General features: G+C 39.9%; 1 protein-coding gene across 1 annotated transcript in view; it reads left to right on the plus strand.

The window, feature by feature from the left end:
- Positions 1–16,518, plus strand: part of INO80C (INO80 complex subunit C) — a 44,202-nt gene that overhangs the window by 11,242 nt on the left and 16,442 nt on the right. Inside the window, exons 2-3 of the mRNA XM_061590089.1 lie at positions 10,321–10,431; positions 12,575–12,686. Of these exons, the coding sequence (XP_061446073.1) occupies positions 10,321–10,431; positions 12,575–12,686 (223 nt within the window). The remainder of the gene's footprint in view (positions 1–10,320; positions 10,432–12,574; positions 12,687–16,518) is intronic.

Below are 16,518 nucleotides of genomic sequence, written 5' to 3' on the forward strand. Positions count from 1 at the left end.
GGAGGGGGAAGGGGAAGGAGGGGATTGGAGGGGGCAAAGGAAGGGGGAGGGGAGGGCAGGTTTGATCATTTGCATGCTTATAGAGCTCAGTGGTATTTATTCCCGTGCAATTACGCTTAAGATAGGTAAAACTGACCATGGGGAGGAGGAAGAGGAGAGGAGGACAGGGAAGGGGAAGGAGGGGATTGGAAGGGGAAGGAGGGGATTGGAAGGGGAAGGAGGGGATTGGAAGGGGATGGGGATGGGGGAGGGAAGGGGCAAGAGGGAGGGGATAGGAGGGAGGAGAAGGGAGGGTCGGTTTGATCATTTGCATGATTTTTGAGTTCAATGGGATTTATTTCTGTGCAGTCACGTTTGAACATGGAAATGGACTGCCTTCAAGTCGATCCCGAATTATGGCGACCCTACAAATAGGGTTTTCATGGTAAAAGGTATTCAGAGGTAGTTTTACCATTGCCTTCCTCTGAGGCTGAGAGGCAGTGACCGCCCAAGGTCACCCAATGAGCTTCATGTCTGTATGAGGATTCGAACCCTGGTCTCCCAGGTCATAGTCCAACACTGACCTGGGGGAGGGGCAAGGAAGGGAGGAGATTGGGTGGGTGGGCACTGGGCAGAGAGGAAGCCCCTTTCCTTTCCAAAAGGAAAACATTGTGAACAGTATCGTTGCTTTTCAGCATTTCCTCCAGCTTTTTATTCTATAGCAGGCACATGTAGCCTCTGTCAGGACCCTTCCTATCAGGATCCCACCTCAGGCGCCACCTGCTAGGATCCCGCCTGTGGTCACCACCTTGTCACGGTCCCACCTCAGGGTCCTGGTCTTTAAATGGTTCTCACTGGCTCTAGCAAAGATCTCTCAAGATCCCACTGCTAGGCAGCACCACCAGACACTCCCTGTAAAACAATATTGCCTTGAGACTGTGCCTTAGTCTCATCCTGGCTTATTGCTACTTTGTGTCTGGGTGCACTTGCAGGCCACAACCCCCCTGTATCTTTGTGCCTATAAAGAATACAGCCCTGGGTTGCTCTGGATACCTGATGCTGTTACACTGTCTCTTCACCGCTGCCACCATTGATACTGTTTCCCAACCTTGGCATATGCCCTGCCCACCCTTCTGGTCTGTGTAACCCAGCCAAGGATCAGGCGTTCTGGTAAACCAAGAAATATTTATTTATATACACAGGCAATAACAAGATTACTTAAAGGTATTGTCAACAAGCATGTGGTTTCATAAGTTGCGTTACTCTTTATGTTTCTAGCCATCAATAACCTGCCTCACTACCCGCCTAATCCAATCCAACCCACAAACCCAACTCCAACCTCCCTCAGAACTCCCACCAACAGAACTCTCTCTCAACTGTCATCTTCTCATTTATACCTTCCGACACTCAAACGCTCAGCCAATCATAATACAACATTCTCCAGCATTCCAGCCCATGTACTCTCCCCTCTCACTCAGTCTACTTACCGTATATACTCTAATAAACCCGCACTTACCATATTTACAGTATTATAAATACAGGGGCATCACAGCCTCCCACCCAAATTTAAACCAAACTTGTTCCTGGCCACATCCACACCAGGCCTTTATTTCACTCTGGACAGTCATGGCTTCTCTGAAAGAATCCTGGAAGTGTAGTTAGTGAAGGGTGCTGAGAGTTGCAAGGAGACGCCTGTTCCCCTCACAGACCTGCAATCAGAGTGGGTGACTGTTAAACCAGTCTAGCCACTGGAGCTCTGTCAATGGAAGAGGAGTCTCCGCACCCTTCACAAACTACATTTCCCAGCATTCTTTAGGGGAGCCATGACTGTCTCAAGTGAAATAAAGGTCTTGGGTGAGGGTGGTCCCCTGATTAGGCAAGCCCAGCAGCTGTAAGTCTGGCTTTTAGAACACTGACAGTTGGTTCTTACTGAGCATGCCCAACACTATCATTCAGTTCAATGCAAAATTTCTTAAATTAATTAAAAATCAGCCAGGCATTTTTTAAAAAAATTAAACTGCAGAAGATGAAGGTCAGAGTATGGGGCAAGGTCAGTAATAGGATTAGAGGTACTCTGTCAACATTGCTGATTTTTAATGAATTTCAACAGATTATGAGAACACTTGACAGAAAAAAGTCCAAAAGGGCTCTGGGGTTTTTTTCTCTCTTTTTAGACTTTGAACTCTCTATTCTCTCTGACTGTTTTGTTTACTGCCATGAAAATTTAGACGGTTGTTAAGCCAGCATTTCTGAGTTCAGGACTATACATTTTGTAAGGGTTTGTTTTGAAATGAGCTTGAAGCATCAGATTGGCATGGGGGGTATTTTCAATTTAACATTGAGGAATGTGAAAAATCCACGCTGGCTATAGTATACAGCCACTCTTGTGGCTGTATAATTGCAGTAACCCAGTGTTGAAGTTATCTGTCCCTGGACTATTGTTGTCAACCTACCCTGATCCTGATGACAGGAATGGGTGTCATACCAGCCACAGCTGGTAAAAGTTCTTCCTTTTTCCCATCCTTAGGCTTCCAACATTAATCTTTATTGGATGACCCTAGGTTCTAGCACTGTATGAGAGAGGGGAAGAAAACCTTCTCTCACACTCATTTTCACCATACATTGCACATGCCTTGTGCACAACCAGAGTTAGTCCAACCAACTCTCTGTCCTGGGAAGAGTGGTAAAGAAACTAGGCATGGGCTAACAACAAGATGTCAGACAAAGTTAAACAAAAACAATTTTCGCTTTTACTATTTGTTTGAGGGCAACAATTTAAACCATTATTGAGAAGGTCAGCTTCATTAGGTAACAGCCTGTCCATGACAATGGAGTCACTGCTGGCTCTCTTACCCACATATCATGCATTGTTGCACTGTTGGGGTTTTTGGGGATTTCTAGTTGGTGGATGTTAAAATATTTGCTGTAATAAACACATTCTTCAGTATGCCTTTAACATGACCTAAGATAACCCTTCTTAAATCTTGAACATCACTTCTAAAAATAAAAATAAAGTTCAGCCAAGTATTCTGCTGTGAAACAAAAGCTTGCCGAGTTGAGTTCAGTTATATACTTGAGGAATTCAGGAGAGCCCTGCCAGTGTAGTTGAGCTTCCTGTGTCACAATTTGACCACATCTGTTTCCTTCAGGAACTTAATGAAAATGTTACCATCTTTCTTAGTACATATTAGCCTTTTAAAATCTTGCACCCCACTTATAGAGCATGCTTGAGACAACTTTATTCCACCACTGACATGCCCAAGGCTATTACTATTTCATACCTTTCAGCATTTTGTCTCACAGTCTAAAAAAATAATTATAATGATTTGAAGGTAATTTATTGCTGTGACCCTGGAGAACATCACTTTTTAATCAAGATCTCATGATATTTCCTTTAGAATGCCCTACAGAGAACATATGGAATGTGTCCATCACTTTGTGCCCATTCAGCTGAATGTATAAAGTAGTAAACAGCCCTTCATGAGCCAGATAATTTCAAATTGTTTTGTACACTGTTTCAAAGTGCTATTTTTGAAAGGACAGTGTGTAAATCCACACCTGCATACTAGCGATGGTCAGCTTCTGGATTCTTGTGGGGGGCCCTCCTTTATCCAGATAAGGGGATAGAAGTATATTTTGCCACAAAACTGACCTCCTTGCCAAGTGATCAGGTTTATTGAAGTTAATATCTAATAATAAGGTTTTTCCGGCTATGGTACAGACTCACGTAGGCAAAATTTTATAATGGCAAACTGTTCCCAAACTGAACTCAGAGCCTAGAAGAAAAACCCTTAGCTCTAACAAATGAATAATTTCCCCCCTTGTGTTATTACACAGTAAAGTGCACTAAAAGAACCAGAAATGGGGATCCCGAGGCCTTCCAGACGTTTCACTACAACTCTCCCCATCCCAGCTATTCCGGCTGCGTCTGATGTGAGCTGGAGTTCAACAACATCTGGAAGACCACAGGTTCTCCATCCCTGCATTAGGACATTTTCCCTAGACTTGGAATATATGTAAGTTGGATGCTAATAAATTCAGACATCCAAAAACAACAAACCAGAGACCACTTGCTCATGCTTCCACCTCTGAAGGTCAAAGTTTGTTTTTTTTCTTGCTCACTTATAAAAAATAGGGGTGGGAAGACTAACCCACAGAACCCCTGAAAATGGCAGTTTGTGGTAAGGTCACATTTTATTTTCTCCAGTAGTTCCAAGATGAGGCAGTCTTTACTTATCAGATGTACAAAAGCAATTAATCCCCATACAAAGTCTTGGTTAGTGTCCTAACCTTGAATGTTGTCATCAACAACATATTTTAACATGTTAACTTCTCTTGTTGATTTTGTGTGTAATACTGAATAGAATTTTCCTGTTTTTTACAACTTGGAAACTTTTTTCTCATATGAGTGAAAATGGGCAATGTTCTAATACTTTGATTAAAATTTGGTAGGGCTGCCAGGGGGCAAGTTAAATAGTCACAATGTCTGGATAGGAACCACAGGTCTGTAGTCTATGAAACCTTTCATTAGAATTGTAAGCATCAGTAGCATGTTTTGAGTTAAATCATACAGTACTAATACCTTGTGATTTGCTTGAGTGCCTACCATTAAAAAGGAAAATGGTAGATGCTGGGGAAAGATACTTTTCCATTCTCTTGCAAGCCTGCTACAAATAAACAATACAACAGAAATAATATACAAAGTTTTATAGACCACTTTAGCTGCGATCCTAAACATGTTTACTTCAAAATACTATGAGATCATGAGGTTTATTTCCAAATAAATCTGTTGAGAATAAGGTTGTAAGGTAAAAGTTATTTGAGAACTTTGCAGCTAAAGTTCTCCAATAAAGCTTGTGGGTGCCGATTCAGAAAATGTGGTTTAAAGGGTAAAAATTGATTGCTTAAATTGTAATTCTTCATGCACAGTTTTTATGCAATATTAGGAAGTTGTGAGTAGGACCCTTTGGACTCAGTGGTATTTATTTCTGAATATACATGCCAAGGATTGGGCTATTGAGACCCTTACCATAAATGCATAATACAGACTGAGCAAGATTCTGCTTCATAATGTGACATGGCTGCAGAGTTCCTAATGTCTTTAGGGTAACCAGGTGCGATAGGATAGGTACAGGACCCTGTCCTCCTCAAGAGCTGTATAAAAGAGGGATTTTGGCTACTATGGCTTGTCATGCACCCCTTGAAACTCTGTCTACACACAAAAATCATCCTGCAGCCTGTTCCTAAATGTCTGCTTAGAAGTAAATCCTTCAGAATTAAGTAATACTGTCGTTCTAGTAGCTATTTTTTAGCATTCCAGTGTGAGTCCAATAAAGCTGCAAATCACTTACTCTGAGTAATCTTGCCAAGGATCACACTGCACATGTTCACAACTTTCTACTCAGCTCTAACATCCTCCTTAGGAGGATGGGGGAAATTCTGATTAAACTGGATAAAAATACCAAAGTCTGACTATAATTACTCTTAAACCCTTACTTTTATTTATATAACAATATTTTGTGTGATACTTTTCAGCCATAAAAATTGTCAAAGCAGTTTTAGAAGCAAATTATTTTATTTTAGTGATTTATATCCCTGCTTGCAACAAGTTCCAGAGTGGTTTATAAAAAGTTAAAATTACAATAAAACAAAAACAGTTACAACAAAGCAATATCAAGTAGTGATATAAAAGCAGAAATAAAACAAATACAAAGAGAGTCAGTGTGATGTAGTGGTTAGAGTGTTAGACTGGGACCTGGGATTTGAAAACATTGCTCAGTCATGAAGCTCACTGTGTGACCTTGGGCTAGTCACTGTCTCTCAGCCTAGCCTACCTTACAGAGTTGTTGTGAAGATAAAATTAGGAGAGGGAGAACCATTTTTGTGTGCCACCTTGAGCTCCTTGGAGGAAAGATGGGATATAAATGTAATAATAAATAAAAAATGAATAAAATAAAAGCAATTTACAGAGGATTAAAAGCTTGGGAAAATAAAAAGATCTTTGCTTGATGCCAAAATGACATCAAAGCAGCTGCCACATGAACCTCCCTAGGGAAAGCACTCCACAGTCAGGACACCACCATTAAATAGGACCTTTCCCTTGTTGCTACCCACTTCAGCTCAGCAATAACAGCAAAGATACTACCCTTAAACAATTTGTCTTCAGAATACTAGGTTTTGTTAGATGAAAGTATCCACACTGATGTCCAACCGTTGTGGCTCCTAGCTCTGCACCTCTCAAAAGCAGGTCCTGGAGAGGCACATGCTTTTCAGAGGTCTCTCCCCAATCCACCTGGCATTTCTTCTGCTACTGCTACCATTGCCATTGCTACTCTAGCCCTGACAATGATGGTTGATTCCTTATAGCTCCATCCCCTTAGATATTTCCTGATTTCTGTGGCAAGAATTCTAATTTCTTCATTGTACATAAAGTATTGTGTGTATGGACTGCAATTGCACTATTTTGGAGTTTATTTTTAAAGAACTATTTTACTTAGCTCTTATACATAAAGTATTAGATAGTTCTTTAAAAATAAACTCCGAAACAGTGCAATTAAATTTATTAGTAACCTTTCATTGTAAATTAATTTCATAACTAATTATCTTCATAATAAATAGCTTTTAAATTAGCTGAAGCAATTATTATCTTTCTCATACATCTGTTGTTCCCATCTTTCTAGTAGTTATTTAAAATATACTCGGATCTCTCTTGATTTTTATTTACTTTGCATCAAAAGAAAAATGGTAAATTATTAAGTACTTTAATGAAACTTCTAGGAGAATTGAGTGTAAGGTCATATAAACTATCTGAAATTTCTTTCTGAATAACATCCATACATTCCTTTTATGCAAGTAGCAATGTCAGTTTGTCAGTGTTGGATACCCCAAGTATACTGGGCTACTGATCAGTATTTAGAAGTTATTTAAGAACAGAAGTTGAATTTCCCACTCAAGCATACATTCAGTTATCAAGACCTAACTGTGCCTGTGGTAGAACCCCCCCCCCAAAGAATCCATATTGAAGTAGGTCAGGTGTAACACCAAACTGTAGCAAGCATCAGGCTTGCAGGCGCAACAATTCCCTTCTTTCTTTCCTGATTTGAGACAAAGCATGATTTGTGTGTGCCCTGCCCACTAAGATTAAAACCAGGGTTATATGGTTTCTTCTTGCATCATAAATGTTCAGAGAAGCACTTCTCGTTTTGTACTATGAGTTTCTTAACGTGTTATTCATAATATAGGTAAACATCCCCTTAAAATTCAGGGATAAACTTTCCATTACCAGGCTTGAATCCCACCAAACACACATAGGCTCTTTTCATTAAATCATTTCAGATAGTCTTGAAGGTATAGCTGAACTCTTAATACATTTTAAAATAAAGACTAATAGGGCAATCTTCATGTAATTTACATATGACCTGTTATATATAAACCTCTAGAATATGAGACTTCACAGGTTTATGTGAGAGCAAATGTTGCCTACTGTTGCCTTTCACGTAGGTCAAGCTGTAAAGGATCTCTTATTTTCTAGCTGTTTTAAGCAAGCAAGTACTTTTATGAGGTATCAGCATTTATTTACTGAAAGCATTTTACCCCAATCTTCTGCTGAAAAGAATTCCAGAGCAGCCTACATAAGATCAATAAAAGCAAGACAGTCTCTGCCCACAGGCTTATAATCTTTAAAAGACACAACACAAAAAAGGGGGGTAGGAAGATGAGGTCAGAAGAAGAAAACAAGCCAACTCTTTCTTACATAGTACAGTAGTTCTTATAATGATAGCTGGAAAGGAAACAGTTAAGGGAGAGGAGGAGGAGCCAAATGGATCTGGTCTTTTGGTTGGCTTTCTGTCCTTTTCCTTTTGCGACATTGCATTCTCCAAACTCCTCAAAGTAGTAAAGGCAGAAAGGTTATCTCCATAGCCAAACTTACATCCAAATATAGCCTCTGATTCCTAAATGTATATTTGTATACCACCATCTTTCATTTCTTTTAACAACCTCTATTTTACTCCAAGATGTGAGGAGATGTTTCGTAGAGGTTTCAAGGTTCTCTTTGAAGAATGTTGATACTTTTCTGAGCATTACTGAAGGATATTTTAACTCTAAATGTTGGGTATGCACTGTAGCAAACTTAGACAGAGGGAGCATGGGTGAATTTAGTTTGCCAGTGTGTCCTTTGGGGCCTAGAGCTGATAAATGAACATTTCTTCATTTTGCTTGTTATATAATGCAGCCCTAATTAAAACCAAGATTCAAAGAAGCTTTATGCGGTCTGGAATTCTTAATTTTGGTTCCATTAACACAAGTATGTACACAATGGACCTTTTTGCATTCCAGAATTCTAAATTCATAGTGAAGCTAGACAGTTCTTGGCTCTGTTTTGGATAGCCTGAATAGGTCCTGAGATGGCAGAGCCCTTTCAGTAACAGAGCCTTAGATTGCTGTCCGTCAGCCAGCTTTTTCTGAAACAGCGTTAAACTGATTTTAATGGGACTTCTTTCACAGTAAGTGTACTTAGACTTTACTAGGGTTGTCACCCAAAGGTAGAGGGGTGGGGACTATGGAGGTTTGGTTCCTGTAGGGATATTTCAAGCTTTTTCATTGTGAAAAAATTAATAAGTACCCATTTTACTTCCAGAGAGATTTTAAGGAAAAAATGTGCAGGTAGTACTCTGCCCATCTGATCAGTAAAAAGTAAACTTGTTCCACCGCCAATATTCTGGCATAGGATCATTAGAAAGCACTTAGTACTTCATTTAAAATGATTAACTAATTTAGTTTAATTTGAACAAATTGAAGAAGTGGACTGCCTTCAAGTCGATCCCGACTTATGGCGACCCTATGAATAGGGTTTTCATGGTAAGCAGTATTCAGAGGTGGTTTACCTTTGTCTTCCTCTGAGGCTGAGAGGCAGTGACTGGCCCAAGGTCACCCAGTGAGCTTCATGGCTATATGGGGATTTGAACCCTGGTCTCCCAGATCATAGTCCAACACCTTAACCACTGTACCACACTGGTTATATGTTATCTACTGTTATCTAGGTTTTTCACTGACTCATATTGATGCATGTTGACACTTAGCATCACCCCCACACACAGAAATTAAGCAGATGAAGCTTTTCTCCGTCACCTTATTTCCATGCCAAGAAAAGTGTCACCTGCTTAATTCCATATGTTGGGTGCTATTAAAGGCACAGGAGTAGGGCTGGATGACCAGGAAAAAAGGACAGTGACCCATGTAAGGCTGAGAAAAACTGGTGAAAATTTTCTTCTATACAGTTATTAAAGGTGCATGAGGAGCCCAATCTTCCTGTACATATTAACTCACTCTCTTCAGGCATTCTTCTTCTAAGTAAATGTGTAAGAGGGAAGTTAGTGGGGTTGAGTACACTACCCACCACTGTTCCAGTCACCCTCCGCAAACTGAAGGGTGGACATCAATGTGAGGAGTCTCCTGTACTCGTGGAGGCTCCCCTTGCATTTTAGGAAACCTGACGAGGGCAATGGGGGATGCTTATCCTTACTGCCTACACCTTACAAGTTTACTTAGAAGAAGAAGGCCTGAAGAGGCCTCCAGTTATCAAGGATTCTGCTTGTCAGATATTCTCTTGTATCTAATACACTTTCAGCTGAGTGGAACACAAACAGTTAACCTTTTTTTCCAGTTCTGAGAAAGAGAACATTATGTTCTTGTATCTTGTCTCTATCATAATAATAGGATTTTCTAGCTAGCCACCATAGCTATACCTTTAATAGCAACTCAATGTGCAGATGTTACCAGGTGATATTGTATATCTTCATGCTATGAAAACCTTTTGCTCGCCAGTTTCTGTATGTCAAGTTGTTGTTAAAGGCAAAAGTTCAGGCCAGGATGTGTCCCCCCCCCCGGTCAGTTGGCAAACCCTAAATAATAGCATTTATATAGCACTTCAGAATGGTTCATATCTTATTTGAAAAAGACTTGCAACAAACCTAGTATTATTTCAATATGTCAAATTTGGGGAACTGAGAGAAAGTGGATTACATAGGCCTATGTAGGGAGGACGGATCTTACAGCAGTCATGTGCTAACATCCCCACCACGGCCGCCACCTGTGTTTAAAATTAAGCAGCCTTGGCAGCTGAAAAACAGCTGGTGGGGATGCTTAATCCTTTCCTATCTGATTATTTGTGTGTATTTGCACATAAATGGGTTTAAGATTAACTACAAGCAGATCAGTGTAAATGGTTTATGAGAAGAGCCTATAACAGATGAATGGACGTTGGGGTGTGGGGAGCTATGAAATTGCATTTTTGTTCACTGGTATTTTTCCTGTTCAAACTCAATACATCTGTTGTTCCAGAGTGCCGGTTCAGAGACTGTGAATGAAAATAAAACTGTGACCACAGATCCCAGCACAGGGCCAGTAGAAACGTCTATCAAGCCATTGCCTTTTAAGGCTCCAAGCTTCATTGTAAGTTTTTAGCTTTTTAAGTTTAATACTGTGTTTACTGCATCACTAGTCTTGACATTTTTCAGTTCTGAGGTATATACTTAGTCCTAACCTGCAACATGGGGCCCACTTTTATGCCCCCCCTTTCCTTCTTACTCCCCCCTTTTGCCCCTCTGCTTTTCCTTGTTCTCTCTTTTGTTTTTTGCTTCCTGTTTTTCTTCTTTCTGTCTTTAAGAGAAAGATGGACATATATTGGGATGAGGGGGTAAAACTGGTTCCATAATTACAAGTTGGAGTTAAAGGTTGCTTCTGAGTCTGAAAAGTATGAACAGTGAGGATTTAGCTTCTAGATTAAGAGGTATTATTCATAATATAATTCAGGTGTTGGGAATTGGAACTAGCCAGTAGGCCAGATCCCTCATTCCCCCCACCCCACCTCTGGGGCAACTTTTACAGGTGGACGAGACCACCTACCTATCAGTCATCTGACATCAACTGATTGGCGATTAAAGGGACCCTTTGAAGTCCCTTTTGAGGAATCCATTTAGATTCAAACTGCTTCCTCCAAACAAAGCATTTCTTCCCTCAGCAGATGTCCTCTGCAAAATGCTCCTTTTGAAATGATGCATTCAAACTGCTTCTTCCAAATAGAGAAAGTGAGCCCCCTTAGATGCACTAGGGACTTCCTAGTGGGGAACTCCCCATTGTAGCCGGTCTCAGCAGGGCTTCTGTCAGTATTGTTCAGATCAGTGATTCTGAAATGGTGCGCCGGGGCACACTGGTGCACCGCAAGAGGTGGCTAGGTGTGCCCGCGAATATTATGAAAGTATATTATTATTAAGTTATTTTTATTCATAGTTTAAAATATATTAATATATTTTTTAATTTTGTACACGAAGTGCGCCAGAAAATTTTTATATGTTTTACAGTGCGCCGCGAACCAAAAAAGATTGAGAACCACTGGTTCAGATAGGTGCTGACAGGGAGCCCCACTTGCACAGAAACAATCCAGAGCTCACTTTTAGCCCCTTTGTAGCTGTGCCCGTACCTGTCCCACATGTGACGGCATATATGATGTCACATGTTCGGCAGGTGAGTATGATTGTGGGGAATTGCTTCCTGGGCCAAATTGGGACCCATGCCAGGCTGAATAGCTCCAAGGGCCAGAGATGCCACATTGGTGATTTAAATACTCCATTGCCTTGTGGAAAATACTTCATTGTGGCATTAAACTAACTTGGAAGAAACATGTTGAAATTCAGTGACTGCACACGGTTCCCTAGAAGTAAGTCCTCACTGAAACGAGTGGCAACTCTTAGAGGATTGCAGCTTAAGTTTATGTTGTTGGAAAACCTTCTGCAACTGAATATCTGCTTGGGGAAAAAAGTCGCATTGAGTGGAATGGCACTTACTCCCAGGTATGCCTCTATAAGATTTTAGCCTTAGTTTACCATAGCTGCCACCTTCTGTTTTCAGACATTAATTTTCAAGACATTCACAGCCCCTGGTGTGTTGCAGAGCTTTTTGTTAGTTATGATATAAGGAGATATGGCAGCTGGTAATTATTAAGTGGTAAGACTACCTTGAAAGCTGAATCCTCTTTACTGTGTGGAAAAGTACAGCAAGTTTTTATACTGTATGCCTCTTCGGGAGCTTAGATGAAATGCTGCAGAGCAACAGTGCTAGATAAGCAAAATTAACACTATGACAGTAGCAAAGATTTTTTGGTTTTCAATCAACTTTCAAAACTCAAGACTGTTCCTAACAATAGTACGCTGTTGTGTTAACAAGATTGTATTTTACTCCGTCTTCCTTTATTTCAAAGGAAAATAAAGTTTACAGAAAACGTTTCACATGTAAAATATTTTTCTTCATTTTCTTCAATTAATTCCAAGCACCCTAGAGCAGAATTTCCTCCTGTTTGTTGCAGTTAAACAAATGTGTGTCTACTTCTTAAATAAATAAATGGGCAGCACAGTTATAGTAACTTTTTTTTTTTACTATGATATATTGTATTTTATCTTGTTTGTTCACCGCCCTGAGAGCTATTCTGCTAAGGGCAGTATATAAATTGAAATAATAAATAAATAATAAATGCAGTAAAATACTACTTTTGGTGTATTAATAATGTATTTGTTTATAAACCTACTTTTAACTATTCTAGCACTCTGGCATTGGTGGAGCTGCAGCTGGCAAGAAGAACAGAACCTGGAAGAACCTGAAACAAATCCTTGCATCAGAAAGGGCATTGCCATGGCAACTGAATGATCCAAGCTGTAAGCTGCTTAGATGCTGTCCATGTATTTTTAAATAACAGTTTTCTTGAAAATACACCTAAATTGTTTTCTCTGTGTGGGATATTGTGGCAAGTTGACCTACACAATTAAAAATCAGGTGGATGCTTTTCACCATCAAAAGGAAAGGAACATGAATGATGTAGCATGGAATTGGACTATAGATTCTGTACAAGGGTAAGAAATTTGAATGCAAACGGCAACAAACATTGAATTACTTGAAGCTACTCTCCACCACTTTCTCTCTGTGCAGTGAAATCCTAGACCTGTCTACTCAGAAGTAAGTCCCATTGGGTTTAAGGGTGTGTATAGAATGTCAGCCTTAATCTCTTTTTCTCTGTGAATTCAATCTCCAGATAACACATCTAGGCATCTGCTTTTTAACGATTAGTCATTCATAGCTGTTAATAGACCCATCCTCTCTTTGCTGCAATAAATAGTTCAGATGCCAGGGGCAGATAACTTCACTGTCATGGCTGATTTCTTTAGCTTCCAAAACTGTTTGGCTGTTGTAGGAAAGAGAATAACAAACTGTATGGACCTTGATCTGATTTAAGAGTGCACATTCTTGTGAAATTAACTTTCATAAACTGTACAGCTTCAGCTTTCAGCCTAACTATGTCCGAAAAGATTATTTGAATTTTTCATGCAATATGCACATCACAGCTGCAGCATTTTGGCAAATCTCTTTTGCCCCCACTTGTAAGCAGTACCCTGTGTAGTGCACAATTTAACATTTGTTTTGCAAACTGTTATTTTATCAGTGTAAGACGGTGGTTTTCAGACTTTTTGCCATGTTGAAATCCTTTCATTTTTTTGCCAAGGAACCTTGATGAATTGCAAAGGATTCTGGTTCGTTTTCTGTGGTGCTATGGATTATTGAGGCTATGTAGCTCAGACACATTTTCTAAAACACACACTCATATTCCCTGGAGGCTGTGCATTTTATGGTCTAATTGGTAGTTGTGGGAAAACTATCTTTTACAAATGGCGGACAACTTTCTCTGATCAAGGAATCCCTAACAAGCTGTTAAGGAACCCCAGTTTCCTAAGAATCAGAGGGGTAAGAATGAAGCCAAGCCTAAAATGTTTCCTGATTGACTGTTCAATTATCTTGGTATAACCCAAACCATATAGACATAAAAGAAAAAGAACATGTGTGTTTATTAAAGTCATTCAGTGGCAGACCACCTGTCTTGGATGTAGAAGGTCCCAGGTTCAGCCTCTAGCACAGCCTTTCCCAACCAGTGTGCCTCCAGATGTTGTTGGACCACAACTCCTATCTTTCCTGACCTTTGGCAATGCTGGCTGAGGCTGATGGGAGTTGTGGTCCAACAACATCTGGAGGCACACTGGTTGGGAAAGGCTGCTCTAGCATCTCCCAGTTGAGTCTGAAACCCTGGAGAGAACCCTGGAGAGCTACTGTTAGCCAGTGCACATAATTCTAAGCTAGATGGACCATTGGTCCAACTCGGTATAAGCTGCTTATGATCTATGTTCAGAACATGCAGTCCAGCACATGGCGAAACCAAAGGCAAATGTGCTAAGAAAATGCAAGCAAAAAGCACATACTATATAACTGGAAACCATGCGGTGCTTATACAACCTTCGTCAGGATGCTATTAGAGCTGATTAGTGTCTTATTTGATATGTACTTCTACACCTCTATTATCTTTATTTATTTATTATTATTATTTATTATATTTATTAGTTGCTTGTTACCCGAAGGTCTCCAAGTGACTTACAACCATGTTAAAAACAAAAATATATTGTGCTATATTTACAAATTTATAACACACTTTTCTTTATTAAATAAACTCAAACTTATAGCTGGACTAGATTTTATGATTACAATTGGGATCATCATGGAGGTCCACTGACATGGATCCTGGGCAGAGTAACTTTCAACGTCATGGCCCCAACTCATGCAGTGAGGTGTTCTAATTATCTGATGGTGGGGAGGATTAGCCATGGGGATGCCAGTTCCCCATGGTATAGCACCTTTGCTGTTTATTGTGGGAACTTCATTAAGATTAAAGGAAAGTGACCTTTGAAGGCAGATATTTTATTAGTCCTTGAATTTTTTTCCAGAAATAAATTTGCTGCTGAGTGTTTTCAGTACTCTGGCATTAGCCTGGTGTGTTCCTAATGTTTTGTAACTGACAGCCTGCTGCTAACGCTATTGCATTCTCTGGTTTAAGAAATAAATTTGCATATATTTAAAAGATGGTTAAAAAGCAAACAGTTAAAAGATGTAAAAACAGCTGTCAAAGACATAATGATTAAAAGAAGCTGATCTGATAACTTGGAAATGCTTCAGCCATAAAATCTCTACTAAATGTATCTGAGGGGAAGGGACCTACACACACAAAATAGTTTTGTGGTGAATATCTGGTGAAATTAAGGGTAGTTTTATTCTGTGCCTGCAGAAATGTTTGCATGTGGCAGAGCTAACTATTACTTCCCAAGCAGCTCCAGAGAATAGTAATTTACAGGCTCTCATTTAAGCATTGACACAATTTCCTAGGTCATTGACCAGGCTTAAAATGGTACATGCTTAAAGATTTATCTCATTTAAAAGATTAGTGTATGCTCCCTCTCTGTACTGTGGATTATATTGAGCAATGCTTAACATATGAGGGGCATATGCCAAAGGCTGTCTTTTTCATATATAATGCTGAGGAACATGCAGGCTATTTGCAATACATCAGTAACTTCTCCTAGCCAGTTGCACTTCCAAATCTGGAGGCTAAACTGAGAAAACCGTTCCTCTGATCTAGCAAGAGAGAGATGCATCAGTAGCCAATACAAAAACAGATGCACATCTAGATGCACTTCTCTTTTTGTGTCACATTGCTGACCTAAGCCTAGTGAACCTGTTGGATGCATCTCTCACTGTGAATGGAGGTGCATATCTGGGGAAACCAGTTGTTATACATATGAGACCGGTAAGTCTCATTTCTAGTGAATGCCCAGGATTAAAGGTTCTTGCTTTACCCCCTTTGCCCATTGGCTTTTAAGAATCCTTATATGTCAGATGTCATGTTCACCTAAGTTTACACAGCTTCACAACAGCTGTTGTCTGAAGGGGGCAGGCTATTTATTGGAGATCCCACCCACGTATTGGTGGGTTTGGGGAGGTACCAGGAAACCAAATAGGAAGCTGATAGCAGAATATCCTTATAATGTTCTATATATTCATGCCTTATGCATTACCAATATTAAATGCACTCTAGTTAGCCTTGGCCAGCATATCAGAATCAAAAATCAGAAATATACATCAGAAGCATGTATATTGCAGTATACAATCAATATATCATATATAGAAATTGTAAACTTTAAAGCAGTGGTTCCCAACCTTTATGATTATGGGACTCCCTTTGTGAGCTCAAAAAATTTTGTGACCCCCTCCCCCATGCTAATTGTAATTGTAATCTCTGTTAATTGAAAACATGGTGTGTGGCAAAATCACATCTCCAAATATATTTTTCCATAAAAAGCTCCCTGCAGACAGGGAGGTATTGCTTTCTTTTTTTAATGCAAAGGTCCAATCAAATTGGTATCCACCTCACCCCCCCCCTCAGTCTGTATAGTCCTGTCTCCCAACACCAGTAGGTTAAAGTGTTGGACTAAGATCCAAGTTCAAATCCCTACCCAGCCAGGAAGCCCACTGAGTGACCTTGGACCAGACATAGTCTCCCAGCCTAACCTATCTAACAGGGTTAGTGTAAGGATAATATGGAAAAGGGAGGAACCATGTGCACCACCTTGACCAACTTGGAGGAAAGGTGGGATATAAATGCAATAATAATTA

The sequence above is a fragment of the Rhineura floridana genome, chromosome 11, assembly GCF_030035675.1.
Source record: "Rhineura floridana isolate rRhiFlo1 chromosome 11, rRhiFlo1.hap2, whole genome shotgun sequence".
Lineage (NCBI taxonomy): Eukaryota > Metazoa > Chordata > Lepidosauria > Squamata > Rhineuridae > Rhineura > Rhineura floridana.